We start from the raw sequence: 23,610 nt of genomic DNA on the forward strand, positions 1-23,610 counted from the left end.
GCACATCGTTACAAGTATATGAAATGTAGCCTGCCCTTTCTGAGCAGCTTCTAATAAGAACAACCAAGTCGTCTGTCTGAATTATGTAAGCTCTCCATCGCATAAACGAAAACACTTTACCTTGTTAAGCTTTGGGTGCTTCAGGGATGCCGACATCTTGTGGGCCCAGGCCGACCTAGAGCTCAGGTTCTGATGCTCCATAGCGACAGTCACGTGCTTGGTACGGTCGCGAACTGCGTCCCAGAAGAGCTCGCAGGACATGCTGTTGATGTTTTTCCTCTGGCTCTGGCTGGCGCGCACTTCAAAGGACCTCAGCGGGAAGTTGATCTGGCAAGAAATGTCCCTGTTTGATAGGTCACGACGCACGCTACGGTCCACCCTCATATCGTAGGAGAACTTCTCGCTCTGTTCTTGGCCCCACTTGAGTGATAATTGATGGACTAGGCTGGAAGCCTGGTTCTGCCACAGGGTCTGCAGTTCAATGCTACGTTTAGCTGACTGGAACTTGCCGATCAGTTGCTTTCCGGAGTTGACAGGGATGTACTCTCCTCCAATATCGACGCGAAGAGATGGGACGTTGACGGCAAGGTTGCACTTGTGAGCCTGGAGATTCTTCACGTACTGAGCTGCACCTTGGACCTTTAGGACATTCATGTCGTTTACGTTAACATCCCCGGCAACCTTGTACCGGCTAAGTTCATACGTAGCTCTGAGATCGCGCAGCTTTGGAACACTAGTTGTCAGCATGAGGTTGCCCTTCATGTCCCTCTTGTCGTGGTCAAGGTTAAAAACTGCCTTCTTTGCCTCAAGGTTGCATTCAAGGTTCGTCACCAAGCGAGATCGGCTGCTCTGTTGCAGAACCCTGAAACCAGCAGAGCGTAGTCCTGTGATGGGTGTGACAAGAGTATTCTCGAAGAGGAAGTTGAGTGGCTCGTGGTAGCTGTTCGCGTGCCGCAGCTCGTAGATTTGGTTTCTGGCGTCCTTATAGGTGGCACGGAATGTACGTTTCTCGCCTTCACGGCCGCATTCCATGCTAGCCTCGAAGCGCTCCATGTTCCTGAAGGGCGTAGCCATGGTCGCCTGCACGCTGAACGATCCAGTTAACTTCTTCATAGCAAGAGTGGCAGCAACCTTGTGACGTGGGCTCCACTCGTGGCTTGCACTAACTGAATAGTCGCGAGGATAAAGGCGGATATCGGCTTCTGTTGTGTACCTGCTGCCAGGAAGCACGACAGTTATTTTAGGTGCCATAATAGAAAGATCTTTGTTGTGAGTACACAGCAAAGTGGCCTCGAAGTTCGGCAGTTGTCTACCGGGAAGACGTCCTTGGAGGTTGGCTTCTATGGATCCATCTTTCCTTCGCATCTTGCCAGAGACGCCGGCGTCCTGGAGCCAAGGGGCGGAAGACTTCACGGCGAAAGACCAGTCAATAGCCCTGTTCTGTACGTTACTGAAACTGGCATCGACGTGGGCGAAGCGCAGAAACTCGAAAGGTGTTTCAATTTTTACGTTGGCCTCCATTGAGTTTATGTCTCGAGCCGACAGAGCCATGAAGCATGTGAGGCTCTTGCGCTGTGTAGACAAGATGAGCGAACTCTCAATGCGGCCACTTCGGTAGTCGTTCCTGTAGTTGAAACTTCCCTTGAGGTTCTGCTCGCTTAGCAAATGCGAATCAACCGTCATCTCTGCATCTAGGGTTCCCGGAATTTGTTTCCAATTTCCGGAAAGCCGGTGGGTGTTCTGGGAGTTTTCTACAGTAAAAAGGAGGTTGCCTCCTTGACGGTTGGTGGTAATAACACCTTCGGCCTTGAGGAAACGGCGTGGCACGTAGCTCGACTCAACGTCCATTTTACCATTGACCCTGCTGCGCCCCCAGTTGCTTTCAATGCTGATGGTTTGCATGTCTCGCTCGAATCCTGCGCTGAGCACAGCCTTGACGTCATTAGGGCTCCGAGATGACAGGAGAAGACGCCCAGCAGCCGCGCCTTGTTTCAGGAAAGGGCAGTTGAGTCTTACTTGAGTCTCAATGTCGGTGATCTTATTCTCAAAGCTTCCCTCAATGACGTGCGTCTTTAAGGCGTACTCGCCAGTTGCCTTGAAATCGACATAGTAAGCACTGGGAGCGTTCACAATGTAGCTTATCGCAGCCGTGTTTCCGGGAAGGTTCGGGCAGTTAATTCTGATAGATCCTTCGTAAGGACCACGGTTTTTAAGATTCATCGAAAAAGAGTGGTCTCGTCCGTTTTGCGAGAGCAGGAAATCGCCATTTATCGTTTTCAGACCTTCGGAATTGATGTTGATTTTCAAAGTAGAGCTCTTTTCACCAACTGGATTGTATTCAGTCAACAGGTTAGCCTCCATCGAAACATCGGCTCCTTTAACTTTTTTGGCACTCATTTCGTACTTCCAGGCGTCAGCTTTGGCCATCAGCGACACCCTTGCGAGCTGGTCGAGTCTCTGGTACTCAGTGACCAGTTCGACGTTCTCCAGGAGGTAAATAGGAGACTTTAGGCTTAGCGATCCCTTCATGTCATTGATGCTGTTTGCCTTGAGGTCGCCAATGATTCTGATGAACTCCAATCCTTTGAAAGGTGTTGACAGATCGATGTTTACATTGGACTCCCGTTGCGTGCACTTGCCAGATGCTGTCAGGGAAATTTTCTCGCCTTCTTTTTCTAGAGCAATGTTGGCTCTTTTGGACTCCCTGGCGACATCAATGTTAGAGCTCAGACTAAGCTTGCGGTATCCTCTGAAAGGAGTAGTGAGCACCACGTCGTAGGACAAGGGTGCAGCCGCCTCTGTCTTAAGCTCGATGATGCCGTCCCGAGACCAGCGCAAGGAGAGATTGCCCTTCTTGCTTTGCCTGTTTCCTTGAATGTTTCCTTGAAGTTCAATGGACTCCATGCTCTCAACAGGGCTTCGGAACTCGAGCTTTACCGTTTGGCGGGCGAGATCTAGCTGTCCATTCAGTTCCACCTTTTGCCTGTCGACCTGTACGACTCCAGAAATCGACTTCACGCCGTTGCTCGAGCTTCCGCCCAGGACCACCTGTACGTTTCTGGCGGTCTGGAATGGAGTGTTCAAAGTCAGACTTGCTTTTGCTTCACTATCTGTTTTCAGTAGCTCCGACTCAGCAGTAATAAATTTTCCCTCCCACTCAGCGTTGAGCTTCGAGATTATTTTATTGGAGTAGAGAGTGTATTCGCCGTACAGTTTCTGTTTCGTCATGCCGCGAATAGGAGTGGTAAGTCCTACTTCGATGGTTGAACCAGAGCCAGTGTTCTTAACGTTCCCAGTCAATTCGTACTTTTCCCATTGTGAAGCGAGAGACACCTGCCCCTTGAAGAGTGTTTCGTCAGAGAACACGTTTCCTAGCACCTGGATGCGCTCGTAGTTCCGGAACGGAGTGGTTAGGGACAAATCGATGTCTGCACCGCGAGGCTTCCCAGTTGCAGTGGCGCTAAGTGTGACGATGCTGTCGGGACGTGGGTCCCACTGCAGAGAGACCTCTGCAGACTTCTGCGGGGTGGCGATATCGTATTTTGCGTTCATGGTGATAGCTTGCAGCGGCCTTATTGTGCTGGAGAGGGCTAGCCTACCTTCTGCAACGGAGTAACCGCGATTCTTGAGGGTGCCCTCAATAGTGACAAAGTTCCTGTGATTCCATTCAGAACTGATCTTGCTCACGGTTTCCTGGTTGTTGGAATTGTAGTTAGCATTTAGCCTAGCAATGCTCATGGCCCGCCACGGAGTGTTAAGTTCAATTTTACCCTGAATGTCCTTGAAATAGGGCGTCTGCTTTACAGAAGCGTCCATGGTCAGGGCCAACCGCCTTCGGTTTTGCCATTCAACTTCGCTGCTGTGGAACGCCATGCCTCTCTGCAGCTGGTTCTTGTTTTTGACATTGAGCACTGGGAGGAGAGCAAGAGGAGTAATAATCTCAAGGCTGTGGTCGAAGTTGCCGACGTCCCTTATCGTGAGGTGGTGGTTTATGCTCAGCACAGGCCTCGAGCTCGTACACTGCAGGGTGGTGTCGTAGGTGAGGTCCACCCTTTTGTGTTTGAGGTCGATGCTTATCTGTTGGTAGTCTCGAACTGGCGTAGTTATGAGCATTTTTCCAGTGATATCGTGGCCACCCTGGTAGAAGACGTAGTCTCCATTTGCCTCGACTGTGAACTTCGAAGGTCCGACGGTGAGATGACCCGTGGATTTCACATTGCGGCTTGTTGCTGCGTGGGAAACTTCCAAATTGATGCGTTCGTAGTTTCGCACAGGAAGATGGATATGAAGGAGTGCCGTGAAATCGGAGACAGATGCAATCTTTCCTTCACTGCGTACGGATGCCTTTTTGCCGTATGGGAGGTTTGCTCCGACGAACGCTTTGAACTTTTCCATGTCGGCGGAGTAGGATCCAGTAGCCTCAATGTTTTCATATCCGTATACCGGGCTCTTCAGGTGAATGTTTATCTCACGAGATACGTCGTAGCGGGACTTAATGAGAGACATTTTGAGGCCGGCAGCAATCTTATCTCTGTTGCGAGCAATTTCAATGTCGGCGATAGTGTTCCTTACGTCATTGCTAAGGCTCAGCTGCGATGTCAGCAACTCGGCGCCCCGGAAAGGTGTTGTAAGCCGTAGCTTGCCTTCCAGACCAGCTTTCACACCGTTCCTGTTCAGCTGACCGTCAACATCCAGGGTAACTCTCTGGTAACTGCTCCACTGCACAAGGGCCTGGCATTTCACGGTCTCTGGGGTATGAACGTGATCCAGAGAAGCGGTCATCCTGTCGTAACCTCGGACTGGAGTGAGCACTTCAGCCTTCGCTTTAAGCATTCCACGCCCGTAGGCGCCGCTTGCTTCGGCCGAGATCACCCTGTCTTCGTCCCAGCGCAGAGAAATCTTGTTGTTGGTGTCGTAGTACGTAGCTCCATGGACGGCTTCGAGAATGTACTGTCCGCTGTACGGCGTCTGGATTCTCACCGTCGCCTGGGCTGTCCTGCGGGCCCGGTCGGACTGGAAGAGTCCGTCGGTGGAAAGGGCGAGGACGCGGTTTCGTGGCAGGGTCATCTTGGCTTCTGAGTTCCACTCGCGCCCGTCATCGTTGTGCGTCAGCACGACGCCGAAAGAGTCGAGCATCCTGAAGGGCGTCGTGATCTGAGCGTCCGCCCTGAGGGAACGCCTCCTGTAGTCAGGGTTCCATTCCAGGCTCGTTGAGTACGTCATCTTCTTACGTGGCATCCACTCGAGGTCACCGCGGCTGCTGACTCGAAGCGGTCCGTTGGAGCCGACCCTTCCTTCGATCGTTGTGGAGACAGTTCCTCGAATGTCCTGCTTGGGACACTTGACCCCGAAATTCGCATTGTATCCTCCAGGAACTCGGCGGACTTCGGCATTAATGCTAGCTCGCCTGGATGCGTCGCGGGCGGCGTCCCATTTGCAGTCGAACTTGAATGCCTTGCCTTCTGCGGAGGCCGACATCTCTGTACTGGCCAAAACGTCGCGGTGGCGTCCAAGCTTGAGGCTGACAGTTGCACCAACCTTGCCCGAGCTCGTCTTCAGGTCTCCGGCCGCCGAGTAAGTATCTTGTGGCGTGTTCACCTTTATGTCGATGTTGTGGTTGTAGGCTCGAGGAGAGCGGTATGAACCGCTCAGTTCGAACTTTCCGCGACTGCACTCAGAGGCGGCGCTGACGGCGTAGTATCCTCTGGACGCCCTGAGCGATCCGCTCACAGTGACGGGGCGCTTGTTAGGGATGCGAATTTCGGCCTCGAAGCTTGGAGTGTACTGACGCCTGTCGTAGCCCGGCTTGAAGGTCCCAGATGCCTCGATCTTTTTGTCCGAGTTCCATTGCAAAAGCACGTCACCGCGATACTCATCTGGACTGCTGCTGCGGTAGTTGCCGGTCATCCTCATTTGGCGGCCGGGGTAGTTCAACTGAAGGTCGGCCTTCGCGTCGGGAGCGACCGAAACGTCAATGACGGTATTGATCTGCCGTCCGGGAGAGTAGGTCAGGTCCATGCGGTTGACTAGGCTTCGGGGCGTGTTTTCGTGCTTCATCTCCAGTTGCCAATCGACGCGCTTCTGCGGATACTTCAGCTTCAGCGACAAACCGGCGTTGTTGTTAGCGAGAGTTCCGGTGTAGCGGGCGATCTGCTGAATCTGCAAAACATTGAATAACGAAACAATTTGAAACACGCTTTTTCGGCAGCTCTCACGAATACTATGTCAGGTTAATTTAGAGAAAGTAATTTTAATGAGAGGAAAAGGTGGAGAGGTTGGTCGGTGGTAACATGGCCCTGTCCTGCTACTCCACACCGGGAAAAGGGAAGGGGAAGAAAGGTTAATTTACTTTACCCCTATGCAAGGTAACATGCGAGTCCTACATGCTCGTCAGCGACAAACGTATGTGCGCCATGCACTACATTTCTTACAGACTACGATACAAAACGGAGGTGCCACTCGAATGTGGACTTCGAGTATGAAATGTCTTTGATGCCGATTCCCGCGAGGGAGCTTTTTGGGTGGTGGCGTCTGGTGAAATTGAGATTGAAGAAAGAAGAAAAAAAGTGTCTTGAAAGCTTAGTTGTAGTTTCGCTTGTGCGCGGCCTAGCTGAACAACGCCTCGACACAACTGATCGCAGAGGTGGTAACGAGGAGCCCTCGACGTCACGCACCTTGATGGTGTTGCCGCTCTTCTTGCCTCCCTCGCCTCTCACGATCTGCAGCGAGTTCTCCAGCTGACCGTCGGTCTTCTGGCAGTCCCACTGCAGCTCGGTGTTGAGCGCCGGGTGGAAGGTGTTCTGGAAGGACGCCGCGCCGCTGTACTTGGTCAGGGAGCCCGACGAGAGGTCGCGGAACTTGGCCGTGAAGCCCATCTTCTCCGGGCGGCCGCTCATGAGACTGAACTCGCCGTCGGCCTTGGTGGACCAGTTGTCGCCGGTCTGCGTGTACCCGCTGACGGATCCGTCCACGAAGAACGACCGCACAGAACCTTCGTAGCGCACGCGTCGCTTGTCAGTCATGTCGAGGTCCACTGCGAGGCGTACGAAGGAAAGAAAACAATCTCGAGAAGCTCGAAATGCATCCAACTTAATTCACTTTGAGTTGTGATAGTTGGTAACAACGTTTGTCGTTCATCCAGGCTGCAAAAGACTGGAATGATGTTCCCACTGATGCCGTGCTCCACTCCATTTCACATTTCAAGATATTAATTGAAAAAATATACTACTGTATTAAGTGATTTTGTTTTCCTTTTGATATGTCGATATGTCACCGCTATCCCTCATGTAATACCCCATAGCTAGGGCATTTGAGGTGTGTTTTTAACTAACTAACTAACTAACTAACTAACTAACTAACTAACTAACTAACTAACTAACTAACTAACTAACTAACTAACTAACTAACTAACTAACTAACTAACTAACTAACTAACTAACTAACTAACTAACTAACTAACTAACTAACTAACTAACTAACTAACTAACTAACTAACTAACTAACTAACTAACTAACTAACTAACTAACTAACTAACTAACTAACTAACTATCTAACTAACTAACTAACTAACTAACTAACTAACTAACTAACTAACTAACTAACTAACTAACTAACTAACTAACTAACTAACTAACTAACTAACTAACTAACTAACTAACTAACTAACTAACTAACTAACTAACTAACTAACTAGCTAGCTAGCAAGCTAACTAACTAACTCACTACCATAATAACTAACTAAATAAATAAATAAATAAATAAAGAAATAAAGAAAATGTGCAGACAGACAAAGAGAATAATCAAAGTTAAAATGACGACTTCCACCAAAGTGGGCAGAACGCACGCCTCTTTCATAAAGTTAAGATTGCTACTGTGCATTCCATCATAATCATTCCTCGCATTGCTCCTCGAAGAAAAGAGCAGAGAATGTTGGCGTTTTCACGGAAGATAATGAAAAAAAAAGTTATTGGAACGATGACACACACGCACTGACATACACGATCGAGAAACGCATCCTGAAGCTCTTATGTATGCCTCCTGTGGGGCGTCGTGCGACAGCGTGGGTCGATCAAGAGGGAGAAAAACCAAGATTGCTCAGCTACCAGTTTGCTGGCTTCTGACGAGCCTGAATGCCAGGAAGGCGTGCATAGGAAGCTAGGGAGGGCTCACTTTTGCTTCACGAGGGAACTTCTGGCCTGCACGATAGGCTGTGACTTCGACGAACGCTGACTTTTTAGAGTGACTTCAATTTTGTGCTACTCTCTTTTCTCTCTTTTTTTTTATCCCCCTCCCCCGTGTAGGATAGCAAACCGATTATTCTTCCGGTTATCCCCCCTGCCTTTCCTCTTCTACCTCCTCCTCCCGATTTAAAAAATGGCTTGTTTCCGTAGGCACATTAGGTGCTTACGAATGACGGCGCCATCTGGAAATGTGAACTAAAAGCTATTGCCGCATGTCGCCATTGTCTTCTTAAAATCTTTTTCTTTTCTGCTTCTTTTATTTCTTAATTTGCTAAATATACCATCTGTTCGTGTGATCGCTTCTCAGGGACCCCAGAACAGGGGCGAGGGGGGGGGGAAGTTCAAGTCTAGGACGCTATAAAGCACTGTGGGGCTGAGATAGTTTGCTACGTCACCAGTCGCAAAGCATTTATTTGAGTAAACTTAACCAATCACATCTCAACAGATGTCGTCGACTGTCTGGCCCATGTTCACGAGCATGATTAGCAAGAGTGAAACAGACAATGCGCGAACTTTTTCTAATGCATCCGATCACTCCTCGTTTGTACATCTTTAAGTAGTGCAAGATAGGAAAAAAGCAGTGACAAGAAATATTTAGTTTAATATTTATATAAAATGTGACAAAAGTAAAAACGAAACAAACTCTAAATGTCTTGCCACCCAAATTAAAGAGAGCAAGAAAAAGCACTAACTTCTGAGCGAGACCGGTTTCTCGGTGAGGTCCTGGATGGTGACGCTGCCGCTGTACTTGCGTCCCTTAGTGGCCGCCCATTGGCCGTTGACCAGCAGCATCCTGTTTCCCCGGTAGGCCACCTCGGTCACGTGCGTGTACTTGCTCATGCTGTCGTCGCCCTACGAAGGAGAAGCGACAACGCTGCTCACAATGCGGCCACGAGGGGTCGCCAACAGACTAACTCGTGATCTCTGTGGCAATAGACACCGTTAGCATACCTTTACAGTTACCGGAGTACCGGGAGCCCGCTCACCGCCGGTGAGCACGCGCTGATTGGTCCCGACGCTGCAGGCGCGCGCGCAGCTGCCGGGTACCTGGCGCCATCTGGCGCCGTCAAAGCGATTTGCGCATGCGCATTGGCTGCCCGTTAGCTCCCGGTACTGGTAACGGTAACACCGTACATTATATGCTAAAGGTGTCTATTTTCTTTTAATTCACTCTGTCGCGTTAGGGTTAAGTGAACAAGACACCGACGGCCGCTTTTGACCGAGCCAAGATTCACTGGCTATTGGGATGCAAGGTCTGTCGCTCATTACTCGAAGCTGTTTGCCAGTTATGTTATTAGCCCGCCCTTCTCTGTATCACAGCGCTTTTTCCGTAAGCAAACACTTGTGCTAAATATGGTAATAAATTCCTACGTGGGATTCTATGGGAGTACTTTCACTTTGAGAAGTGTTAACTGGAGTGCCTAAGCCTTTTAGAACGCTTGGCTCCAGGAGAAACCTGGTAGAGATTAGGGCTGTACCTTCGACATATTAGTGCTCCATAAATCACTGGCGACGCTGTGATCAGAAGCCTGAGTTAAAAGGAAAGTTGGTTTCTTGAAATCGATGGTACTTTCTTAAGGCACTCACCGACGGACCATCAGCCTTGAGTTCGGTGATGAGCTTCAGGATGGCTTCATCGTCAGCCTTGGCTTGCAGGTTCAGCTTCTTTAGCTTCTCGTCGAAGTTGTACTGCCCTGAAAAGTTGAGAGCACAAAAATCGCGGGGAGGTTTGGTGAGGCGATTGCCTGCCAGGTTTCCTCACTGCCAATTTATCCTTAGGTTTTCTGCGGCCACACTGATTCGTCTTAGTCAAACATAGGCGACACACAACGCTTCGCTTCTTTCTGGGTGTAAGAAACATGCACTGCTTCTGAAGAGTCAACCACCAAAGCGCCGACTGATTTCAGGTTAAGAAAACAACCTAAAAACCAGTCGATATAGACAACAGAAAAAGGGCGAGTTGATTGTTATGCATGGTGGAAAAAAGCGCGCGCAGACGACGCCACGACGAATAACCACAAGGACGAGTTCTCGCTCTTCTGGTTCTTCGTCCTGTCGTCATCTGCACGCACCATTTTACACTATGCAATATAAACAAGTTTGCTGTTATATTATTTTGCGTAGTGCAATCAGCATGGAGCCATGGTAAAAAGAAACACGCTGGCTACCTCACTTGGATATAAAATTTATAACTAACTTGTAGCTAACTGAATTTGTGTCAAATTAGATGGAGAAACGTGTAATTAAGCGCAATTAACACTTGATATCCCCGAAAGATGTATAATTTGGGTATCGATGTAGCCACGGGAAGGATGGGCCGTCACATCCACAGGAAGTCGTGACGGCATAGTGTCCTCGGCTTTCGCCTCTCAACACTTAAGTTGCCAAAGTGTCCTCGGAGTTTTGCTCAAAATACGTGCGGAGTGTTTCCCTACCTAACCTGATAATTTTAAGCCGGCCAGTTTTGGGTGACCTCCACCTAACTGCTTGTACGTTGAGAGTCGGGTTTAGTGTAGCCATTAAATTAAATAGTGACAGTTGAGTTATAGGAAGAACATAACTTTTTAGCAGCATGAAAGCGAATCAGCTGTCGTCGTCTCAAGATGCCGGCGATTCATGCGAGGCAAGCCGGAGTGAAAACTTCCCTTCCGACCCACCTTCAATGCTAAGCTTCTTGGGCGGAGTCTTAAGCTTGAGCGCAATCGTCCCGTCTCGCAGGTTGTGCTGCAGCGAAGCGCTGATCTCGCGGTCCGTCGTGGTCCCAGGCGTGTTAACGCTCACAACGGCTGCCACCATGTCCTGTTGAACAAAAAAAGGGGTGTTGTTTTAATCCACTGATGCGCTGGGCAGAGATAAGAACTAACTGGCAAGTTGGGATGTTGTGACTTGGTTTGACCCAGAGAAGTCCAGTAATCTAATTTGGTAACGTCAAATATAGTAAAAAAAATGCTGTCGCTGACACTCACATTTTGCACGTTGCAACCGCGCATATATCTCCATCTATCTGCCAATATAGCCTAGAAGCATGCTACGCGTCGGCTATTCGTCCTTTTCTAAAAGGCGATCTTTTTTAAAGCCTTTACAGTTTTTTATTGAAAACAAATAAACTTTGAGAGAGGCGGCGGTATGGTCTGTGTAGGTGGACTGCAATGCATGGTGGATATTATGTACGAGATAGAGAGCTCAATTATTAGGCGAATAAATAAACTAATAAGCTTTTTATTTTTACTTTAGGGGACAAGTTACTGTAAAATTCAAGGCCGCCATATCGAAGGTGAATAGAGTTTGTTTCAATTTTCTTTATCAGCAGCGTAATTCGAGATATCGAACGTCAAAAATACGCAATTCAAAGCTTTTTGAGTTGGCTTTCCCGCGTTGCACCTTTATAAAGTGGTTTCGCTGCGCGTGATATCACCGCCGAATTTACGCCATATGCTTCAACGTCACAAAATACACAAATGGCGTCTGTCTTTGCTGCATTAAAAATGCGAGCAACATAATTTTAGAAATGGACTCTCGAAAGCCAGCTCAGAGAGCTTTCAAATGCGCATTTTTGACGCCCGATGTTTCAAACCACATTACCGATAAGGAAAATAAAATAAAAATGGGTTAACCTTCGATGTTGACGGCCATCGATTTCGCAATATAATCTTGGCTCCTAAATGAAAATAAGTACATTTATTATATTTTACATTTAATATAATACATTTATTTATTATTGACTCCTCCTACCGTCAGCGGTGAGTTCTAAAAAAGGCGGGAGCTTGGACGTTTAATACAAAGTAAATTAGGGAAATCGGCAGCACAGGAAAATAATTCCAAGTTTTAAGAATGCTTGGAGCGTGTATAGATCAAGTTCCCGCGGTAAAAAGACGAGTTCAGATTCCTCTTTAGTGCACCCTTAATCTTTATTTTGACGTCCGCTCATATCTATCCTCCCAGTGGGCACTGGTATTCTCTTGGACGTTCCGTGGACGTGCCGTAAACGTCCACAAAACGTCCCAGGAAGTTTCAGTGCCCATTGGACTATATTCGCGCAGTTCAGACCGGCAAAGCATGGAATGTCTTTCACGTTGACCTTTGAATTTGTGTTCCTGGAGGAGAAAGTTGTGTAATAGCTTCATTCTACTACTACCTCCTGGATATCCCCTACAGGCTTTGCCTCGTGAACGCAATTCAATGGGTGCCCGATGTTACTGACTCCAAGCCTTCCTCACCTTCGTGTTTGTCCAGCTGGATTCGAAGTCGTACGACGTCAGCGTGGGATCCGTCTTGACGAGGCGCAAGCTGAGCTCGGCGTTGCCGCTGAACGGATACATGGGCGAGCGGTAGGTCTGCGTGGACACTGGGAACTCGGCGCGGCCGCACAGTTTTACGCCCAGCGCCCTGTCCAGGGTCGGGCCCGTGCAGGCCTCGGTTTCCATCTTCTTCTGCGGCTCATTCTGGTGCTCCAGTTCCGAGGCGCCGTTCACGAGGAAGATCTTGCTCCTGCGGTGTCAGAGCAGAATGATAAAGCAAGGTACCTGGGTAGCACGAATTGGAGATTTCAGGCCAAATAGCAGCTCAGGACTACATTACACGACATAAAGTTTAGTGCAGTGAACTACGGCGCTTAACTTTTCAGCGCGAAATTTAATACACGCAGTTTGTTTTGAAGCCGCCCGAGTTCGTATCGCATATATCTGGAGCAGTAACAAAGTCATGCCTTTCGGCTCGTCTACCACCTCTGGTAAATGATTTACAGAGCACAGTACTGACTTTCGCTATGTCTGATGCTTCCAGAGGCGTTCCTTCTTCAGAGACGTTTCCCTTCACGATTTCATTTCATTTATTGTTTCCTTAAAGGCCCGAAGCCATTACATAAGGGGGACACATTGGTTTACAACGGCGAAAGTGATGCGAACATGCATAACGAAAAACCAAAGGAACAAACAAACATAACAGGGGCTGTAATCATGTCAGGGTTCGCCAGCAGGCGGTAAACCCATCTTCAAAGATATACGAGGTCTGTTAGAAAAGTATCCGACTTTATTTTTTTTTGCGAACACCTGTTGGATATGAAACAAGCGCGCTTACAGCAGCCGACCTTGAACCCTCGTGCGCATGCAAGAATTTTTTCCCGCCTGCCGATAGCGTCAGTCGCTGGGAAGCAGCGTTTGAGTGAGGCAGTACGGAGTGCTCTCGTCGGTTTTTTTATTGCAAGAAAAATGGCGGAGCGAGAGGAGCAGAGCTACTACCTCAAATTTTGCCAGAAACTTGGCGATAGCCAAGTGGAAACCATTCGAAATGTTCACACGGCTTTCGATGATGATACTGTGAGCAGCACACAGATTAATCAGTGGTGCAACTGGTTCAAAGACGGCCGCACATCTGTGGAGAGAGAGCCACGCTCCGGTCGGCCATCAACATGCCGAAATGACCAGGTAATTGCCGAAGTGAACGCTGTGGTGATGCGGGACTGCTGTGTGACTATCCGAGAAATGGCGGAAGAGGTGGACATCAGCAATTTTTCTGCACATTCCATTATCACCGAAGATTTGGCCATGGAGAGAGTTGCGGCGAAATTCGTGCCGAAGCTGCTGACGGTGGAGAAAAAGCAGCTTCGTGTTGAAGTCTCACAGGAGATGCTGGGTTCCACAAACAGTTGCCCTGACTTCACCGACGCCGTAATCACTAGTGACGAGTCTTGGGTGTACGGGTACGACCCGGAAACCAAATCCCAGTCGTCACAGAGGACGCATTCCACGTCACCAAGACCAAAGAAGGCCCGCCAAGTGCGCAGCAATGTCAAAGAGATGCTGACTGCTTTTTAGAGCGCAGCTCTTTGGCGTCCGTTCCTGGGTTTCGCGTCGTCGTCGGCGTCGGCCTCGTAACCAGCTCCGCCACCAATGTTACTCTTTTCAATTGGTCGAAATGCTCGTGACGTCACAGTGCGCGAATTTCAAATGGGGCTAATTGTACTTTGGCTAGTAACCATGCAACCAATCAAAGGGATCGTATAGTGATGCTGCAACTAAGTTGGACTGAGTTTAGTTAAGTGCTTAATTAATTAATTAGCCTAATTAATATAGAGGAGAATGAAGAGGTCAGAAGAAAAGAAAAGAAAGACGCGCGCCGCAGCGACAACAGCGTCCGCGGAAGGAGACGCTGCTGAAAAAAAACAGATAAGTACGAAGCCGCGTTCCCTCCACCACCACGCACTTCCCCACTCAGTAAGACGTTGATCGTTTCATATACGTTGTGTCGAACATCCTAGACAGTTCCAACAATTGACAGGTTAATGACAGAACACGATGGATAGAAATACAAGAATGTAAATATGAAATAGCCTAATTAATCTTTCTAGTTAGACCGCATAAATCAATAAAACCGAGAACAAAATTGGTCGAGTTGGGAAATCGAACCAGGGTCTCCGGAGTGCGATACGAGCACGCTAGCCACTCCGTAATGCCAGCTGAATGGTTTGGAATGAACAAAGGCGCGTCTAGCTAATACGGCGTCTTCGTTCACTCCCATCTTCCCCCTTTCCCTTACGGCGAGGTGCAGGTGTCCACCCAGATATGCGAGAGAGATACATTTCCTTTCCTCAAAAAATAAATTTACCGTCCAGCAAGGCGTACAGCCGAATTGGCGATGGCGTTCTGTGGACTCCCTGGCAGCGTTGCAAGACGCTGTCGCGTTCCACTCTTACAGGCGAAGCTTAACATGTTAACCACACATCAGTAACACACGCAGACAGCCAATGGACGCGTCATTCGCTGGCAGCACTTGATTCATCATTAACAACCACATTCTTAACGTACGCTCCCTTGCCGCACATGCCAAGGACGTACACCACGATCACATTCTGCGCCATTCCTCTGTACTTTGCTTTGCTGAAACCTGGATGGATCCCAAAGAGCCTCTCGAAATCATAGATTTCCTATACTGCTGTGGTGCTCGCAGAGACCACAACAGAGCTGCGGGAGTCGCTATCTACTTGCGCACAGGTCTCTCTGCAATACCAGTCGAAATGTTTGGCACGTCACATGAAGTTGGCGAACTGTGCGCCGCAAAGTTGCCCAACGGCTTGCTGGTAGTAGCTGCCTACTTCGCCCCTACCGCACTCACGAAAGACGTCGTGCACTTCCTGCAACTCGCATTAACCGTCCATCGATCCACACCGATGTTAGTAGTGGGGGACTTTAATGTTGACATAAAGACAAACAGCAATTTCCTAACACTTATGCGGGAGAACATCCCGTTCCTCTCGCTCGTAACGCGTCCCACGGCTGTGACAACCTCGTGAGGCACTTGTATAGATCTCGTCTTTGAGAATCAAGCATTGGTGTACCAAGTCGAACATATATCAGTCTATTTCTCCGACCACAAAGCTTCCTTCATGACTGTCAAGAACTGTTAGTGGAGTCTTTGTTAAAGGAATACGTGTGAAAAATAAAAAAAAAATTCTGTGATAGCGCATACATGTGTTGCTCGATTTCTTTGCCTCAATCTATCGAAAAGGTGAAACAGCTTATTTGCTGCGCTCAAATTTCGCATTAGGAAGTAACGTAATCGTCGGTAATTTTTTTTGACTCCCTCTGTGTGGCACACCACGAGTACGCACCCCACAGGATGAAAGAATGACTAAAGAGTACTACAGGGATGTCCTCCATCGCCTACGTGGTGCTGTGCGGAGCAAAAGACCGGAATTGAGGTCAACAAGAAATTGGCTAACACCATCTCTCGGGCTAGTTGGTTGCGATCCATATGTATCAGCAGCGCGAACACCACACAGGAAGAAGAAGGAGAAGAAGGTAAAGAGCTTTACCTTCTTCTCCTTCTTCTTCCTGTGTGGTGTTCGCGCTGCTGATACATATAAGAAATTGGCGCATCCCTCGCGGCACTGCTCCTGCACATTCCTCGCATTTGATTCATACTTTTCTGGCGAAAAACCGGACTACTGTAGTTCAACAGGCTCCTTACTCTCCTGATATATCCCCCTAAGACTTCTGGCTGTTTCCTAAAATAAGAGGCCATTGAAAGGAGCGCGATTTCAGAAAAGAAAGGACATTATGGCTGCAACGACAGCAGAGCTAAATTCCATTCCGAAAAGGGCCTTTTCGGAATACTTCCAACAATGGCAGCACCGCTGGGAGATGTATATGGAGTCCCAAGGAGACTACTTTGAAGGTGATTAGGTTTCTAACGCTCCAGTTATGCCACTTTTTTTTCTTCGGCCAAAGGTCGGATACTTTTCTAACAGACCTCGTATGCTACAAAGTGCGCAGAAGCGATCAAAGTCTATACAAGATGAATTTTTTTTTTCCCGCGGAATGTTTTGTTTGTGATCAGTGCATGAAACGATGTCATTAGGCAGTGAATTGCAGAGTGCTATTGCGTTGGGAAAAAAATTGCTGAGGCTCAGCTTGGCTAAGCCTGGGGAATGCGAAGCATATTAGTGGCTAGGCTTGGTAATACATGGCTTTCCTTGGCTGAATACTTGGTCATTTTAATACAACCACTAGAAGCCTTCGTCGTGGGGGAAGACAACGGCATGGCTACAGCGGAACGCCGACTAACCCCGAGACGCGCGTTGGGTGAGCGCCTGGGTTGCCACGGAAGCCGCGTCTGCCTGCCCGGTGGAGCGAGCGTTTCACCTACACCGAGTGTGAACGCGCGTTCGAAATGCGCGGGAATGCGCGGGTGTGACGGCTAGGGGTCCCACGGCGACGGCGCGAGCTGGAGGCCGGCTCTCTCATCCGATGTCACGTGGTGTGACGTCACGCTGTCACGTGGCGTGACGGCTAGGGGTCCCACGGCGACGGCGCGAGGTGGAGGCCGGCTCTCTCATCCGATGTCACGTGGTGTGACGTCACGGTGTCACGTGGGGGTCCCACGGTGACGGCGTGAGTGGTAGCTCCAGCAATATGCTTCGCATAAAAAATGAATTGTTGTAAGCAGACGTGTGGCCACTGATGGGTGCTATCGGGTTACCGTGACTGAGCCGGGAGGACGTTCGTAGTGGGGCGGTTAACAGAGGGTGCCGTGATCTTGGCGTGATTGCGCCAATAGGCTCCTTAAATTCGTAAAGGCTAAGAAGTTTCGTTATTTATATGGCATACTACATTCACCAGTGAACGAGCATTTCATCATCTTCATCATCATGATCATCACCACCCTGACTACGCCCACTGCAGGGCGAAGTCCTTTCCCATATCCCTGCAATTAACCCTGTTCTATGCCAGCTGCAGCCTCCATATCCTCGCAAACCTCTTAATCTCATCCGCCCACCTAGTTGACGTTAGAGCGTTGCACCCCGTCGCACTGATGTATCGCTGAATTAGGAGCACACAGTGAAGTGCGCATGCAGTTCAGTTTTGTGGCGAAAGCTACATTGGCCACGAACTTGCGGTTTCGCTGTGGCGGTGCTCCGAGGGGGCACAGAGAGCGACCTTGAGCCGTTGCCTAGCAACCGCCGCAGCTGGCGGACGCCGCACGCTCGCCGCGCCATCTGGCATGACATCACGCCGCGTGCCTCGCCGCGGAGCAGCCGCCGCCGTTTGGTATGACGTCACAGCGCTTGCCTCGTTGTTGCGCTCGCCTCCGCTCGCTTCGCCAGCTGTGTCTTTCGCTACGTATATCCTGGTATAGCCGAGCTAAGCCACTGCCAATTTTTATACCATGTAGTCCCTCTTTCACTTTTTGGACACGCTTACACATCTCTGGTATCGATGCCGTTAATGTTTATGATACTCCTCGGAAGTCCACACATGCATCCCTGCTGGTTGCGCACGAACACACACACACTACCAAAAAATATCGGAGCTTACTTGACATCGATGAGCTCCATCTCCTTCTCGGGCATGTTGAGCTTGGCCTTGATGGCCTGGCCCTGCTGAAGCTGCAACGACCCATCCACGGACCAGGAAGAGGACATGGTGGCCACCATACGCACACCGGAGGTGGACTTGTGGGCATCCACACTCATCAGCATCGCCAGCTGAACCGCCCCGCTGCGAACGACGCCGAGAAGAACGTGAACACATGCCCTTAAAAATGTTCTATAGACAGTATATAGACTTCTTATTGGCTCTTGATTTCCTATAGACATTGCTTTTTGTCTATTCATAGCCTATAGCCATTCTATAGACAAAAGTCTACTAAATGTGTATGGCCATAAATCTATAGATTGTCTACAGACCTCTGTCTATGGCATTTGTATTGCCTACAGAATGTTTCCCAGGATTTGTCTATAGACAGTCTATAGACTTTATAGACAGAAGTATATAGACACTCTATAGACTGTCTAAAACTTTTTGTAAGGACACAGTCACACGAGCGACTCTGTCGAGCTCGTTTACTTCTAAAGCTCATTGGTGGCCCATTCTTCGAAGGCTAACGCACAGTATTTGAACCAAGCGCCGTAGTACGAAAAGTGTTCGCAGTCAAAACAAAATGCTGGAACGGTAGTAGAATATAATTTGAGTTTATAGGAAGGGAGAAAATACAGGATTTTGGAAATCCTAATGGCAGCTATAGCACTGCCAGCCTTTGCTTATACGTCATCATTTCTGTACCTTCGTCATAATTATGAGCACATGGCATGCAGAGAAAAAAAATCAGAGCACTGCAGTCCGCTGCACTGAAGAAATGCGAAAGCATTTACGTTGCACGTAAGCGACTTTTTTTTGCAAGTCATGTTGTCACGTGACACTTATAACGTGACCCTTTGATGACGTCGGAAACTTTTTGAAGTTATTGTTGTCACGTGACATTTACCACGTGTCCCTTGGATGACATGATCTCAGTTTTGCAAGTTATCGTGGCCTAACATCGGTACACATCCCCAACACACTTTACCGTCGTACGCACCACAACGCGTTCACTTCGAGCCCCTCTAACATGCCTGAACCAACCAAAGCCGGCGAATTCCTTTTTCGAATGGTAATTTTCGTGCGGACACCCTCTGCCGACAGGTCCTATACACGCCACTGATGAGACAAGAAATGCATTCTCATTAAAAATCTCCAGTCACTCACTACCATGATAGCATCCTCATCAACCTGAAACCGAACGCGACTGGTTCTGCATAAGACCTGTTTGCGCACACGCAACTTAAAAGGGTATAGTTGAAGGCCAGTTGGTAAGACATTACAACGATCCTGTGTGCTGCGTCCTTTGCGGATTTTTATCCTTTAACGTACTCGCCTTCTCTGTTTGCCATGAAGAAAGTACCATATCCAGCTATTGCGGTGCACTGAATTCTGCTCGCACACTGACCTGGGTTTGATGAGACCCGTGACGTCGATGGATCCCTTCCGGAACTGCGAGTTGCCGCCGACCTTGAGGGCGACTGTGGCGGATCCGTTGAGCGACACGCGCAGCGGGAGACCGTTGCTCGCCGGCACAGTCAGCGTGGTGTCGGCGAACAGGATGCTCTTGGTCAGGTCCAGCCCCTTGGGGTCCGATAGGCGCGACATCCAGCTCATGAGGTCGTTGTAGGGGTTCCCAGTGGCGCCGGCCATCTGGAGCGAGGCGATCTCGTTGCCGAAGAACTTGATGTAGGCCGAGGCTTTCGGGTCGCCGCTATACTTGGATTTGATGGCGAACTGCAGCGGAGGGTGGCGAGGAGCAAGTGTCATATAAGAATAATCATCATCATCACCACCATCAGCCTGACTACGCCCACTGCAGGGCAAGGGCCTCTCCCATGTCTCTCCAATTAACCCTGTCCTTCGCCAGTTGCGGCCACCGTATCCCCGCAAACTTCTTAATCTCATCCACCCACCTAACTTTCTGGCGCCCCTTGCTACGCTTGCCTTCTCCTGGAATCCACTCCGTTACCCCTGAGGACCATCGGTTATCTTACCTTTGCATTAAATGCCGTGCCCAAGCCCATTTCTTTCTCTTGCTTTCGACTAGGATGTTATCAACCCGCGTTTTTTCCCTGACCCACTCTGCCCTCTTCCTGTGTCTCAACGTCGCACCGACCATTTTACTTTCCATAGCTCGCTGCGTTGTCCTTAACTTAAGCTGGACCCTCTTCGTTATCCAACACGTTTCTGCCGATAGGTCAGTTCTGGTAAGATACAGCTGTTGCACACTTCCCTCTTGAGGGACATTGGTAAAGTACCATTCATTATCTGAGAGAACCTGCCAAATGCGCTTCACCCTATCTTTATTGTTATAGTTGTTTCACTCTCGTGACGGTCAAGCTTTACGGCGCTTCCATTTTTTATTCTGCCTTTGTTCCTGTGGATTGTGTGCTTACACTTCCGTGACCCTAAATACGCTCCCACACATTTCACTTCGGAAGCGTCCGGTTGAAGTTGAGTTTCGTGCTTGGAATACGTACCCTCCTGTCTAGCTCATCGATCTTGTCGCCGATTGCTCTCTTGGAACGAATGTCGTTGTTATCGCCCGGAGCCCACTTCTCGATGATCTTGTCTAGGTGCTCAGCGCGGGCGCCAGCCTGCGGAAAAAAAGTGTCGATCATAAAACATTCGCGTGCCGGATTTGAAGCTATATTAGTCATCAGTGGCGCAAAAGTTCGCTCGCAGAAACTTCCATAGCAGACGCAACTTTCTCGAGCATAGTAGTCTTATACAAACCAAAATTAACAAGGCTGGACCTTTTTACATTGGTAGATCCCTGGGAGTCCTCACACCACTCCTTGGGCAGTGGTGCAGCGGTTAAGAGATGCCCCACTGCCCTGCGATGGCAGTTGCTGCCAAAGGTGGGGCTCGTGAGAACCAGGTTGTTCTTCCTTAGCAACCTATGGCTACTATTAATAAATTGAACTACCACTTGCCACGGTGGGCTAACAATCCAGTGGGAAAGTTGTGATTGTGTCACAATTTCACGTGACCAAGGTGGCCCCTCCTGCCACCGAGCCCTTCAAGGTCGCAGAGGGACCGGACATATATCGGTGAGATTGGAGAGTAGGTGTTCTAGTGCTGGCCCACCTTTTTACAAACCTCGGTGCGTTTTCTTGGTTAACGCATACTTGTAGAAATAAACTTCTGAAATTGCAGAAGGCTGCGATGAGAGCCATAGCGAATGTACAGTGATGAGCAGCCTTGTCTAGAGCGCTCGGGCGGTGCACTAAGATTTTGTGGCAGCCTCTAGGGTCCAGCTGCAACTCTTGCACGGAAGTAGCGCCAGATAGCCTCGTAAACAAAGCAAGCACGAAAACTTTGCCCTGTAATGAGGGGCTGTAATTTCGGTTTTTGTTACCAAGTGCGCACTGCTCAAGCGCTCTAGACAAGGCTGCTCACCACTGTACCTTTTATGTCACACAGTAGCTCCCACTTTTCAACATACCACATCATAGAAATCGAAAAAATATATGAATTTCGCATTCTTAGGTTCTATAAAATTCAGGTTAAACAAAACAGTATGTTGTTTAGAGGCATTGCTAAATTACATGAGAATCTCACAAATTACACAACACGATGCCACGAACATTGGCACGTTCCCCATCCGCGCACAAACTATGGCTTTGAAACACTTAGCTATGCTTTGCCATACAGATTAAATAAATTTTAAATTACACAACAAAATATTACCAGCTCTTCTTTTTCTTTTAAAAGCATAAAATAACTTTTTTCTAATGGCCCTGTATATTGATTGCACGAGTACCATTATAAAGAGAACATATAATAATGTCTTTTATTCTTGTATTTGCACAATTTTTGTCCAACTGTACCGCTTCTGGCTGATTCTTGTTATTTGTTATCTTTTTATTTATTTTATTTTATTTACAAATACTGCTATCCCAGTTGGGACATTGCAGGAGTGGTACATAGGATGGAAAACAGATAAAACAGTAGGATAGTGCATAAACATAAACAAACAAACATAAACATTTACATAAACAAAAGTGTGCTATTAATAAGAAAATACATGATTAGACAATTCTTGCGCAAAGCGGTCAACAGACATCTGACGTAATGTAATATCCAAATTATTCCATAGCTCCACTGTCGAAGGAAAAAATGAATATTTGAAAGAGTCCAAAAACGGCATAAACGGCACAATGTTAAGCGGGTTAGTACGGCGAGTGACACGTGCTGAAGAACTGGCGAAAGAAAAGAAAAGCGGGGCGTCAACATAAATGCATTTGTTGATGATCTTGTGAATAGTGATAAGGCGATCACATATGCGTCTGTGTTGAAGTGTGTCAAGTGATAAGGTGCGGGCATGAGCTGTGGGAGAGAACTGGCGGTCATAACGTTTATATATAAATCTTATTGCTTTATTCTGCACATTTTCTAGTTTAGTGATGAATCTGTGTAATCGTGTAATCTGTGTTTTCTGTCCTGCAGTGCCGAGTATAGAAGGGTAATGGGAGCTTTGTCAAGCTGCTCTTGAGCGGCTTTTACTCCCATACACTCCAAACATGTATATAAACATGCTTGTTTGAATTAAACTCAAGCTCACCTCAAACAGGTCGACCTTCTTGCCGAAGATGTCGAACGATGTGGACACGCGGGCGCTCCTGGGGTAGTAGGAGTCCGGTGTGTAGATGAGGTCACCGTCCAGCTCGAAGCCAGTGTCCAGAGGGTCGAAGAACATGCGGTAGTGGACGTTGCGCGAGAACTTCCGGAAGTCCAGCTCGAAGCGGTTCTTCATCGCCGGGTCATTGGCGATTGCGCGGTACTCGCGCTGATAGGCGCTCGGCTCTCGGGCCAGGTTGCGGATGTGCGAGTAAACGAACGATCCGACTGCATATAGGGACGTGGAAGAGGACAGAAAGGGTTACGCTTAGCGAAATTACATTGCACCGGCAAACACTTATGGCCACGCGCGGGTGTCGAGAGTAGGGTTTGCATGATATTAAAAAATAGGCACACGATTTCCTCATAGTTACGGCAATGCAGAATGACGCCTCTGTTGTAGCGAGGACACGTCATTGAAGGTTGCTAGTAAGGGAAAATACGTATCATTAAGATGAATTGAACACCACTGGAAAAACTCGTCAAATGCCATCACGTAATGGCATTGCCAGTATTACGTCCGAATAATGCAAAAGAACCAACTACGCCTGGAATTGTGAATGCTCTCCCTGTCGTTACGAATCCCAGCATCCTTCGTACGTCTTGTTCTCTCTAGCGCTCACAGCCAGTGACACTACTGGCGGCTCTGAGTTCAGGCAAATATTTCATCATCATCATCATTAGCCTTACTGCTCTCACTGCTTCTCCAATTAATGCGGTCCTTTGCCAGCTGCGGCGACCGTGCCCCACAAACTTCAATAAATCAAATCAGTTTTATTCAAACGGCTAGTAAAAGATACATGCGAATCATCTGGGCCCTTAGCCTTCCCGGCTAGACTTCGGCCCATGCAGAAAGTGCAAAAAATAATTATAGCGAAACAACTCAGTA

General features: G+C 48.5%; 1 protein-coding gene across 1 annotated transcript in view; it reads right to left on the reverse strand.

Annotated features, from left to right (window-relative positions):
- The window catches only part of LOC149367204 (uncharacterized), a 77,170-nt gene that overhangs the window by 24,332 nt on the left and 29,228 nt on the right, over positions 1–23,610 (reverse strand). The window contains exons 12-21 of the mRNA XM_089554523.1: positions 22,666–22,949; positions 20,579–20,695; positions 19,504–19,832; positions 18,054–18,236; positions 12,459–12,729; positions 10,899–11,040; positions 9,829–9,935; positions 8,934–9,093; positions 6,675–7,033; positions 121–6,159 (exon numbers count right to left, since the gene is read on the reverse strand). Of these exons, the coding sequence (XP_089410649.1) occupies positions 121–6,159; positions 6,675–7,033; positions 8,934–9,093; positions 9,829–9,935; positions 10,899–11,040; positions 12,459–12,729; positions 18,054–18,236; positions 19,504–19,832; positions 20,579–20,695; positions 22,666–22,949 (7,991 nt within the window). The remainder of the gene's footprint in view (positions 1–120; positions 6,160–6,674; positions 7,034–8,933; positions 9,094–9,828; positions 9,936–10,898; positions 11,041–12,458; positions 12,730–18,053; positions 18,237–19,503; positions 19,833–20,578; positions 20,696–22,665; positions 22,950–23,610) is intronic.

The sequence above is a fragment of the Amblyomma mixtum genome, chromosome 1, assembly GCF_055824585.1.
Source record: "Amblyomma mixtum isolate Tamu chromosome 1, ASM5582458v1, whole genome shotgun sequence".
NCBI lineage: Eukaryota > Metazoa > Arthropoda > Arachnida > Ixodida > Ixodidae > Amblyomma > Amblyomma mixtum.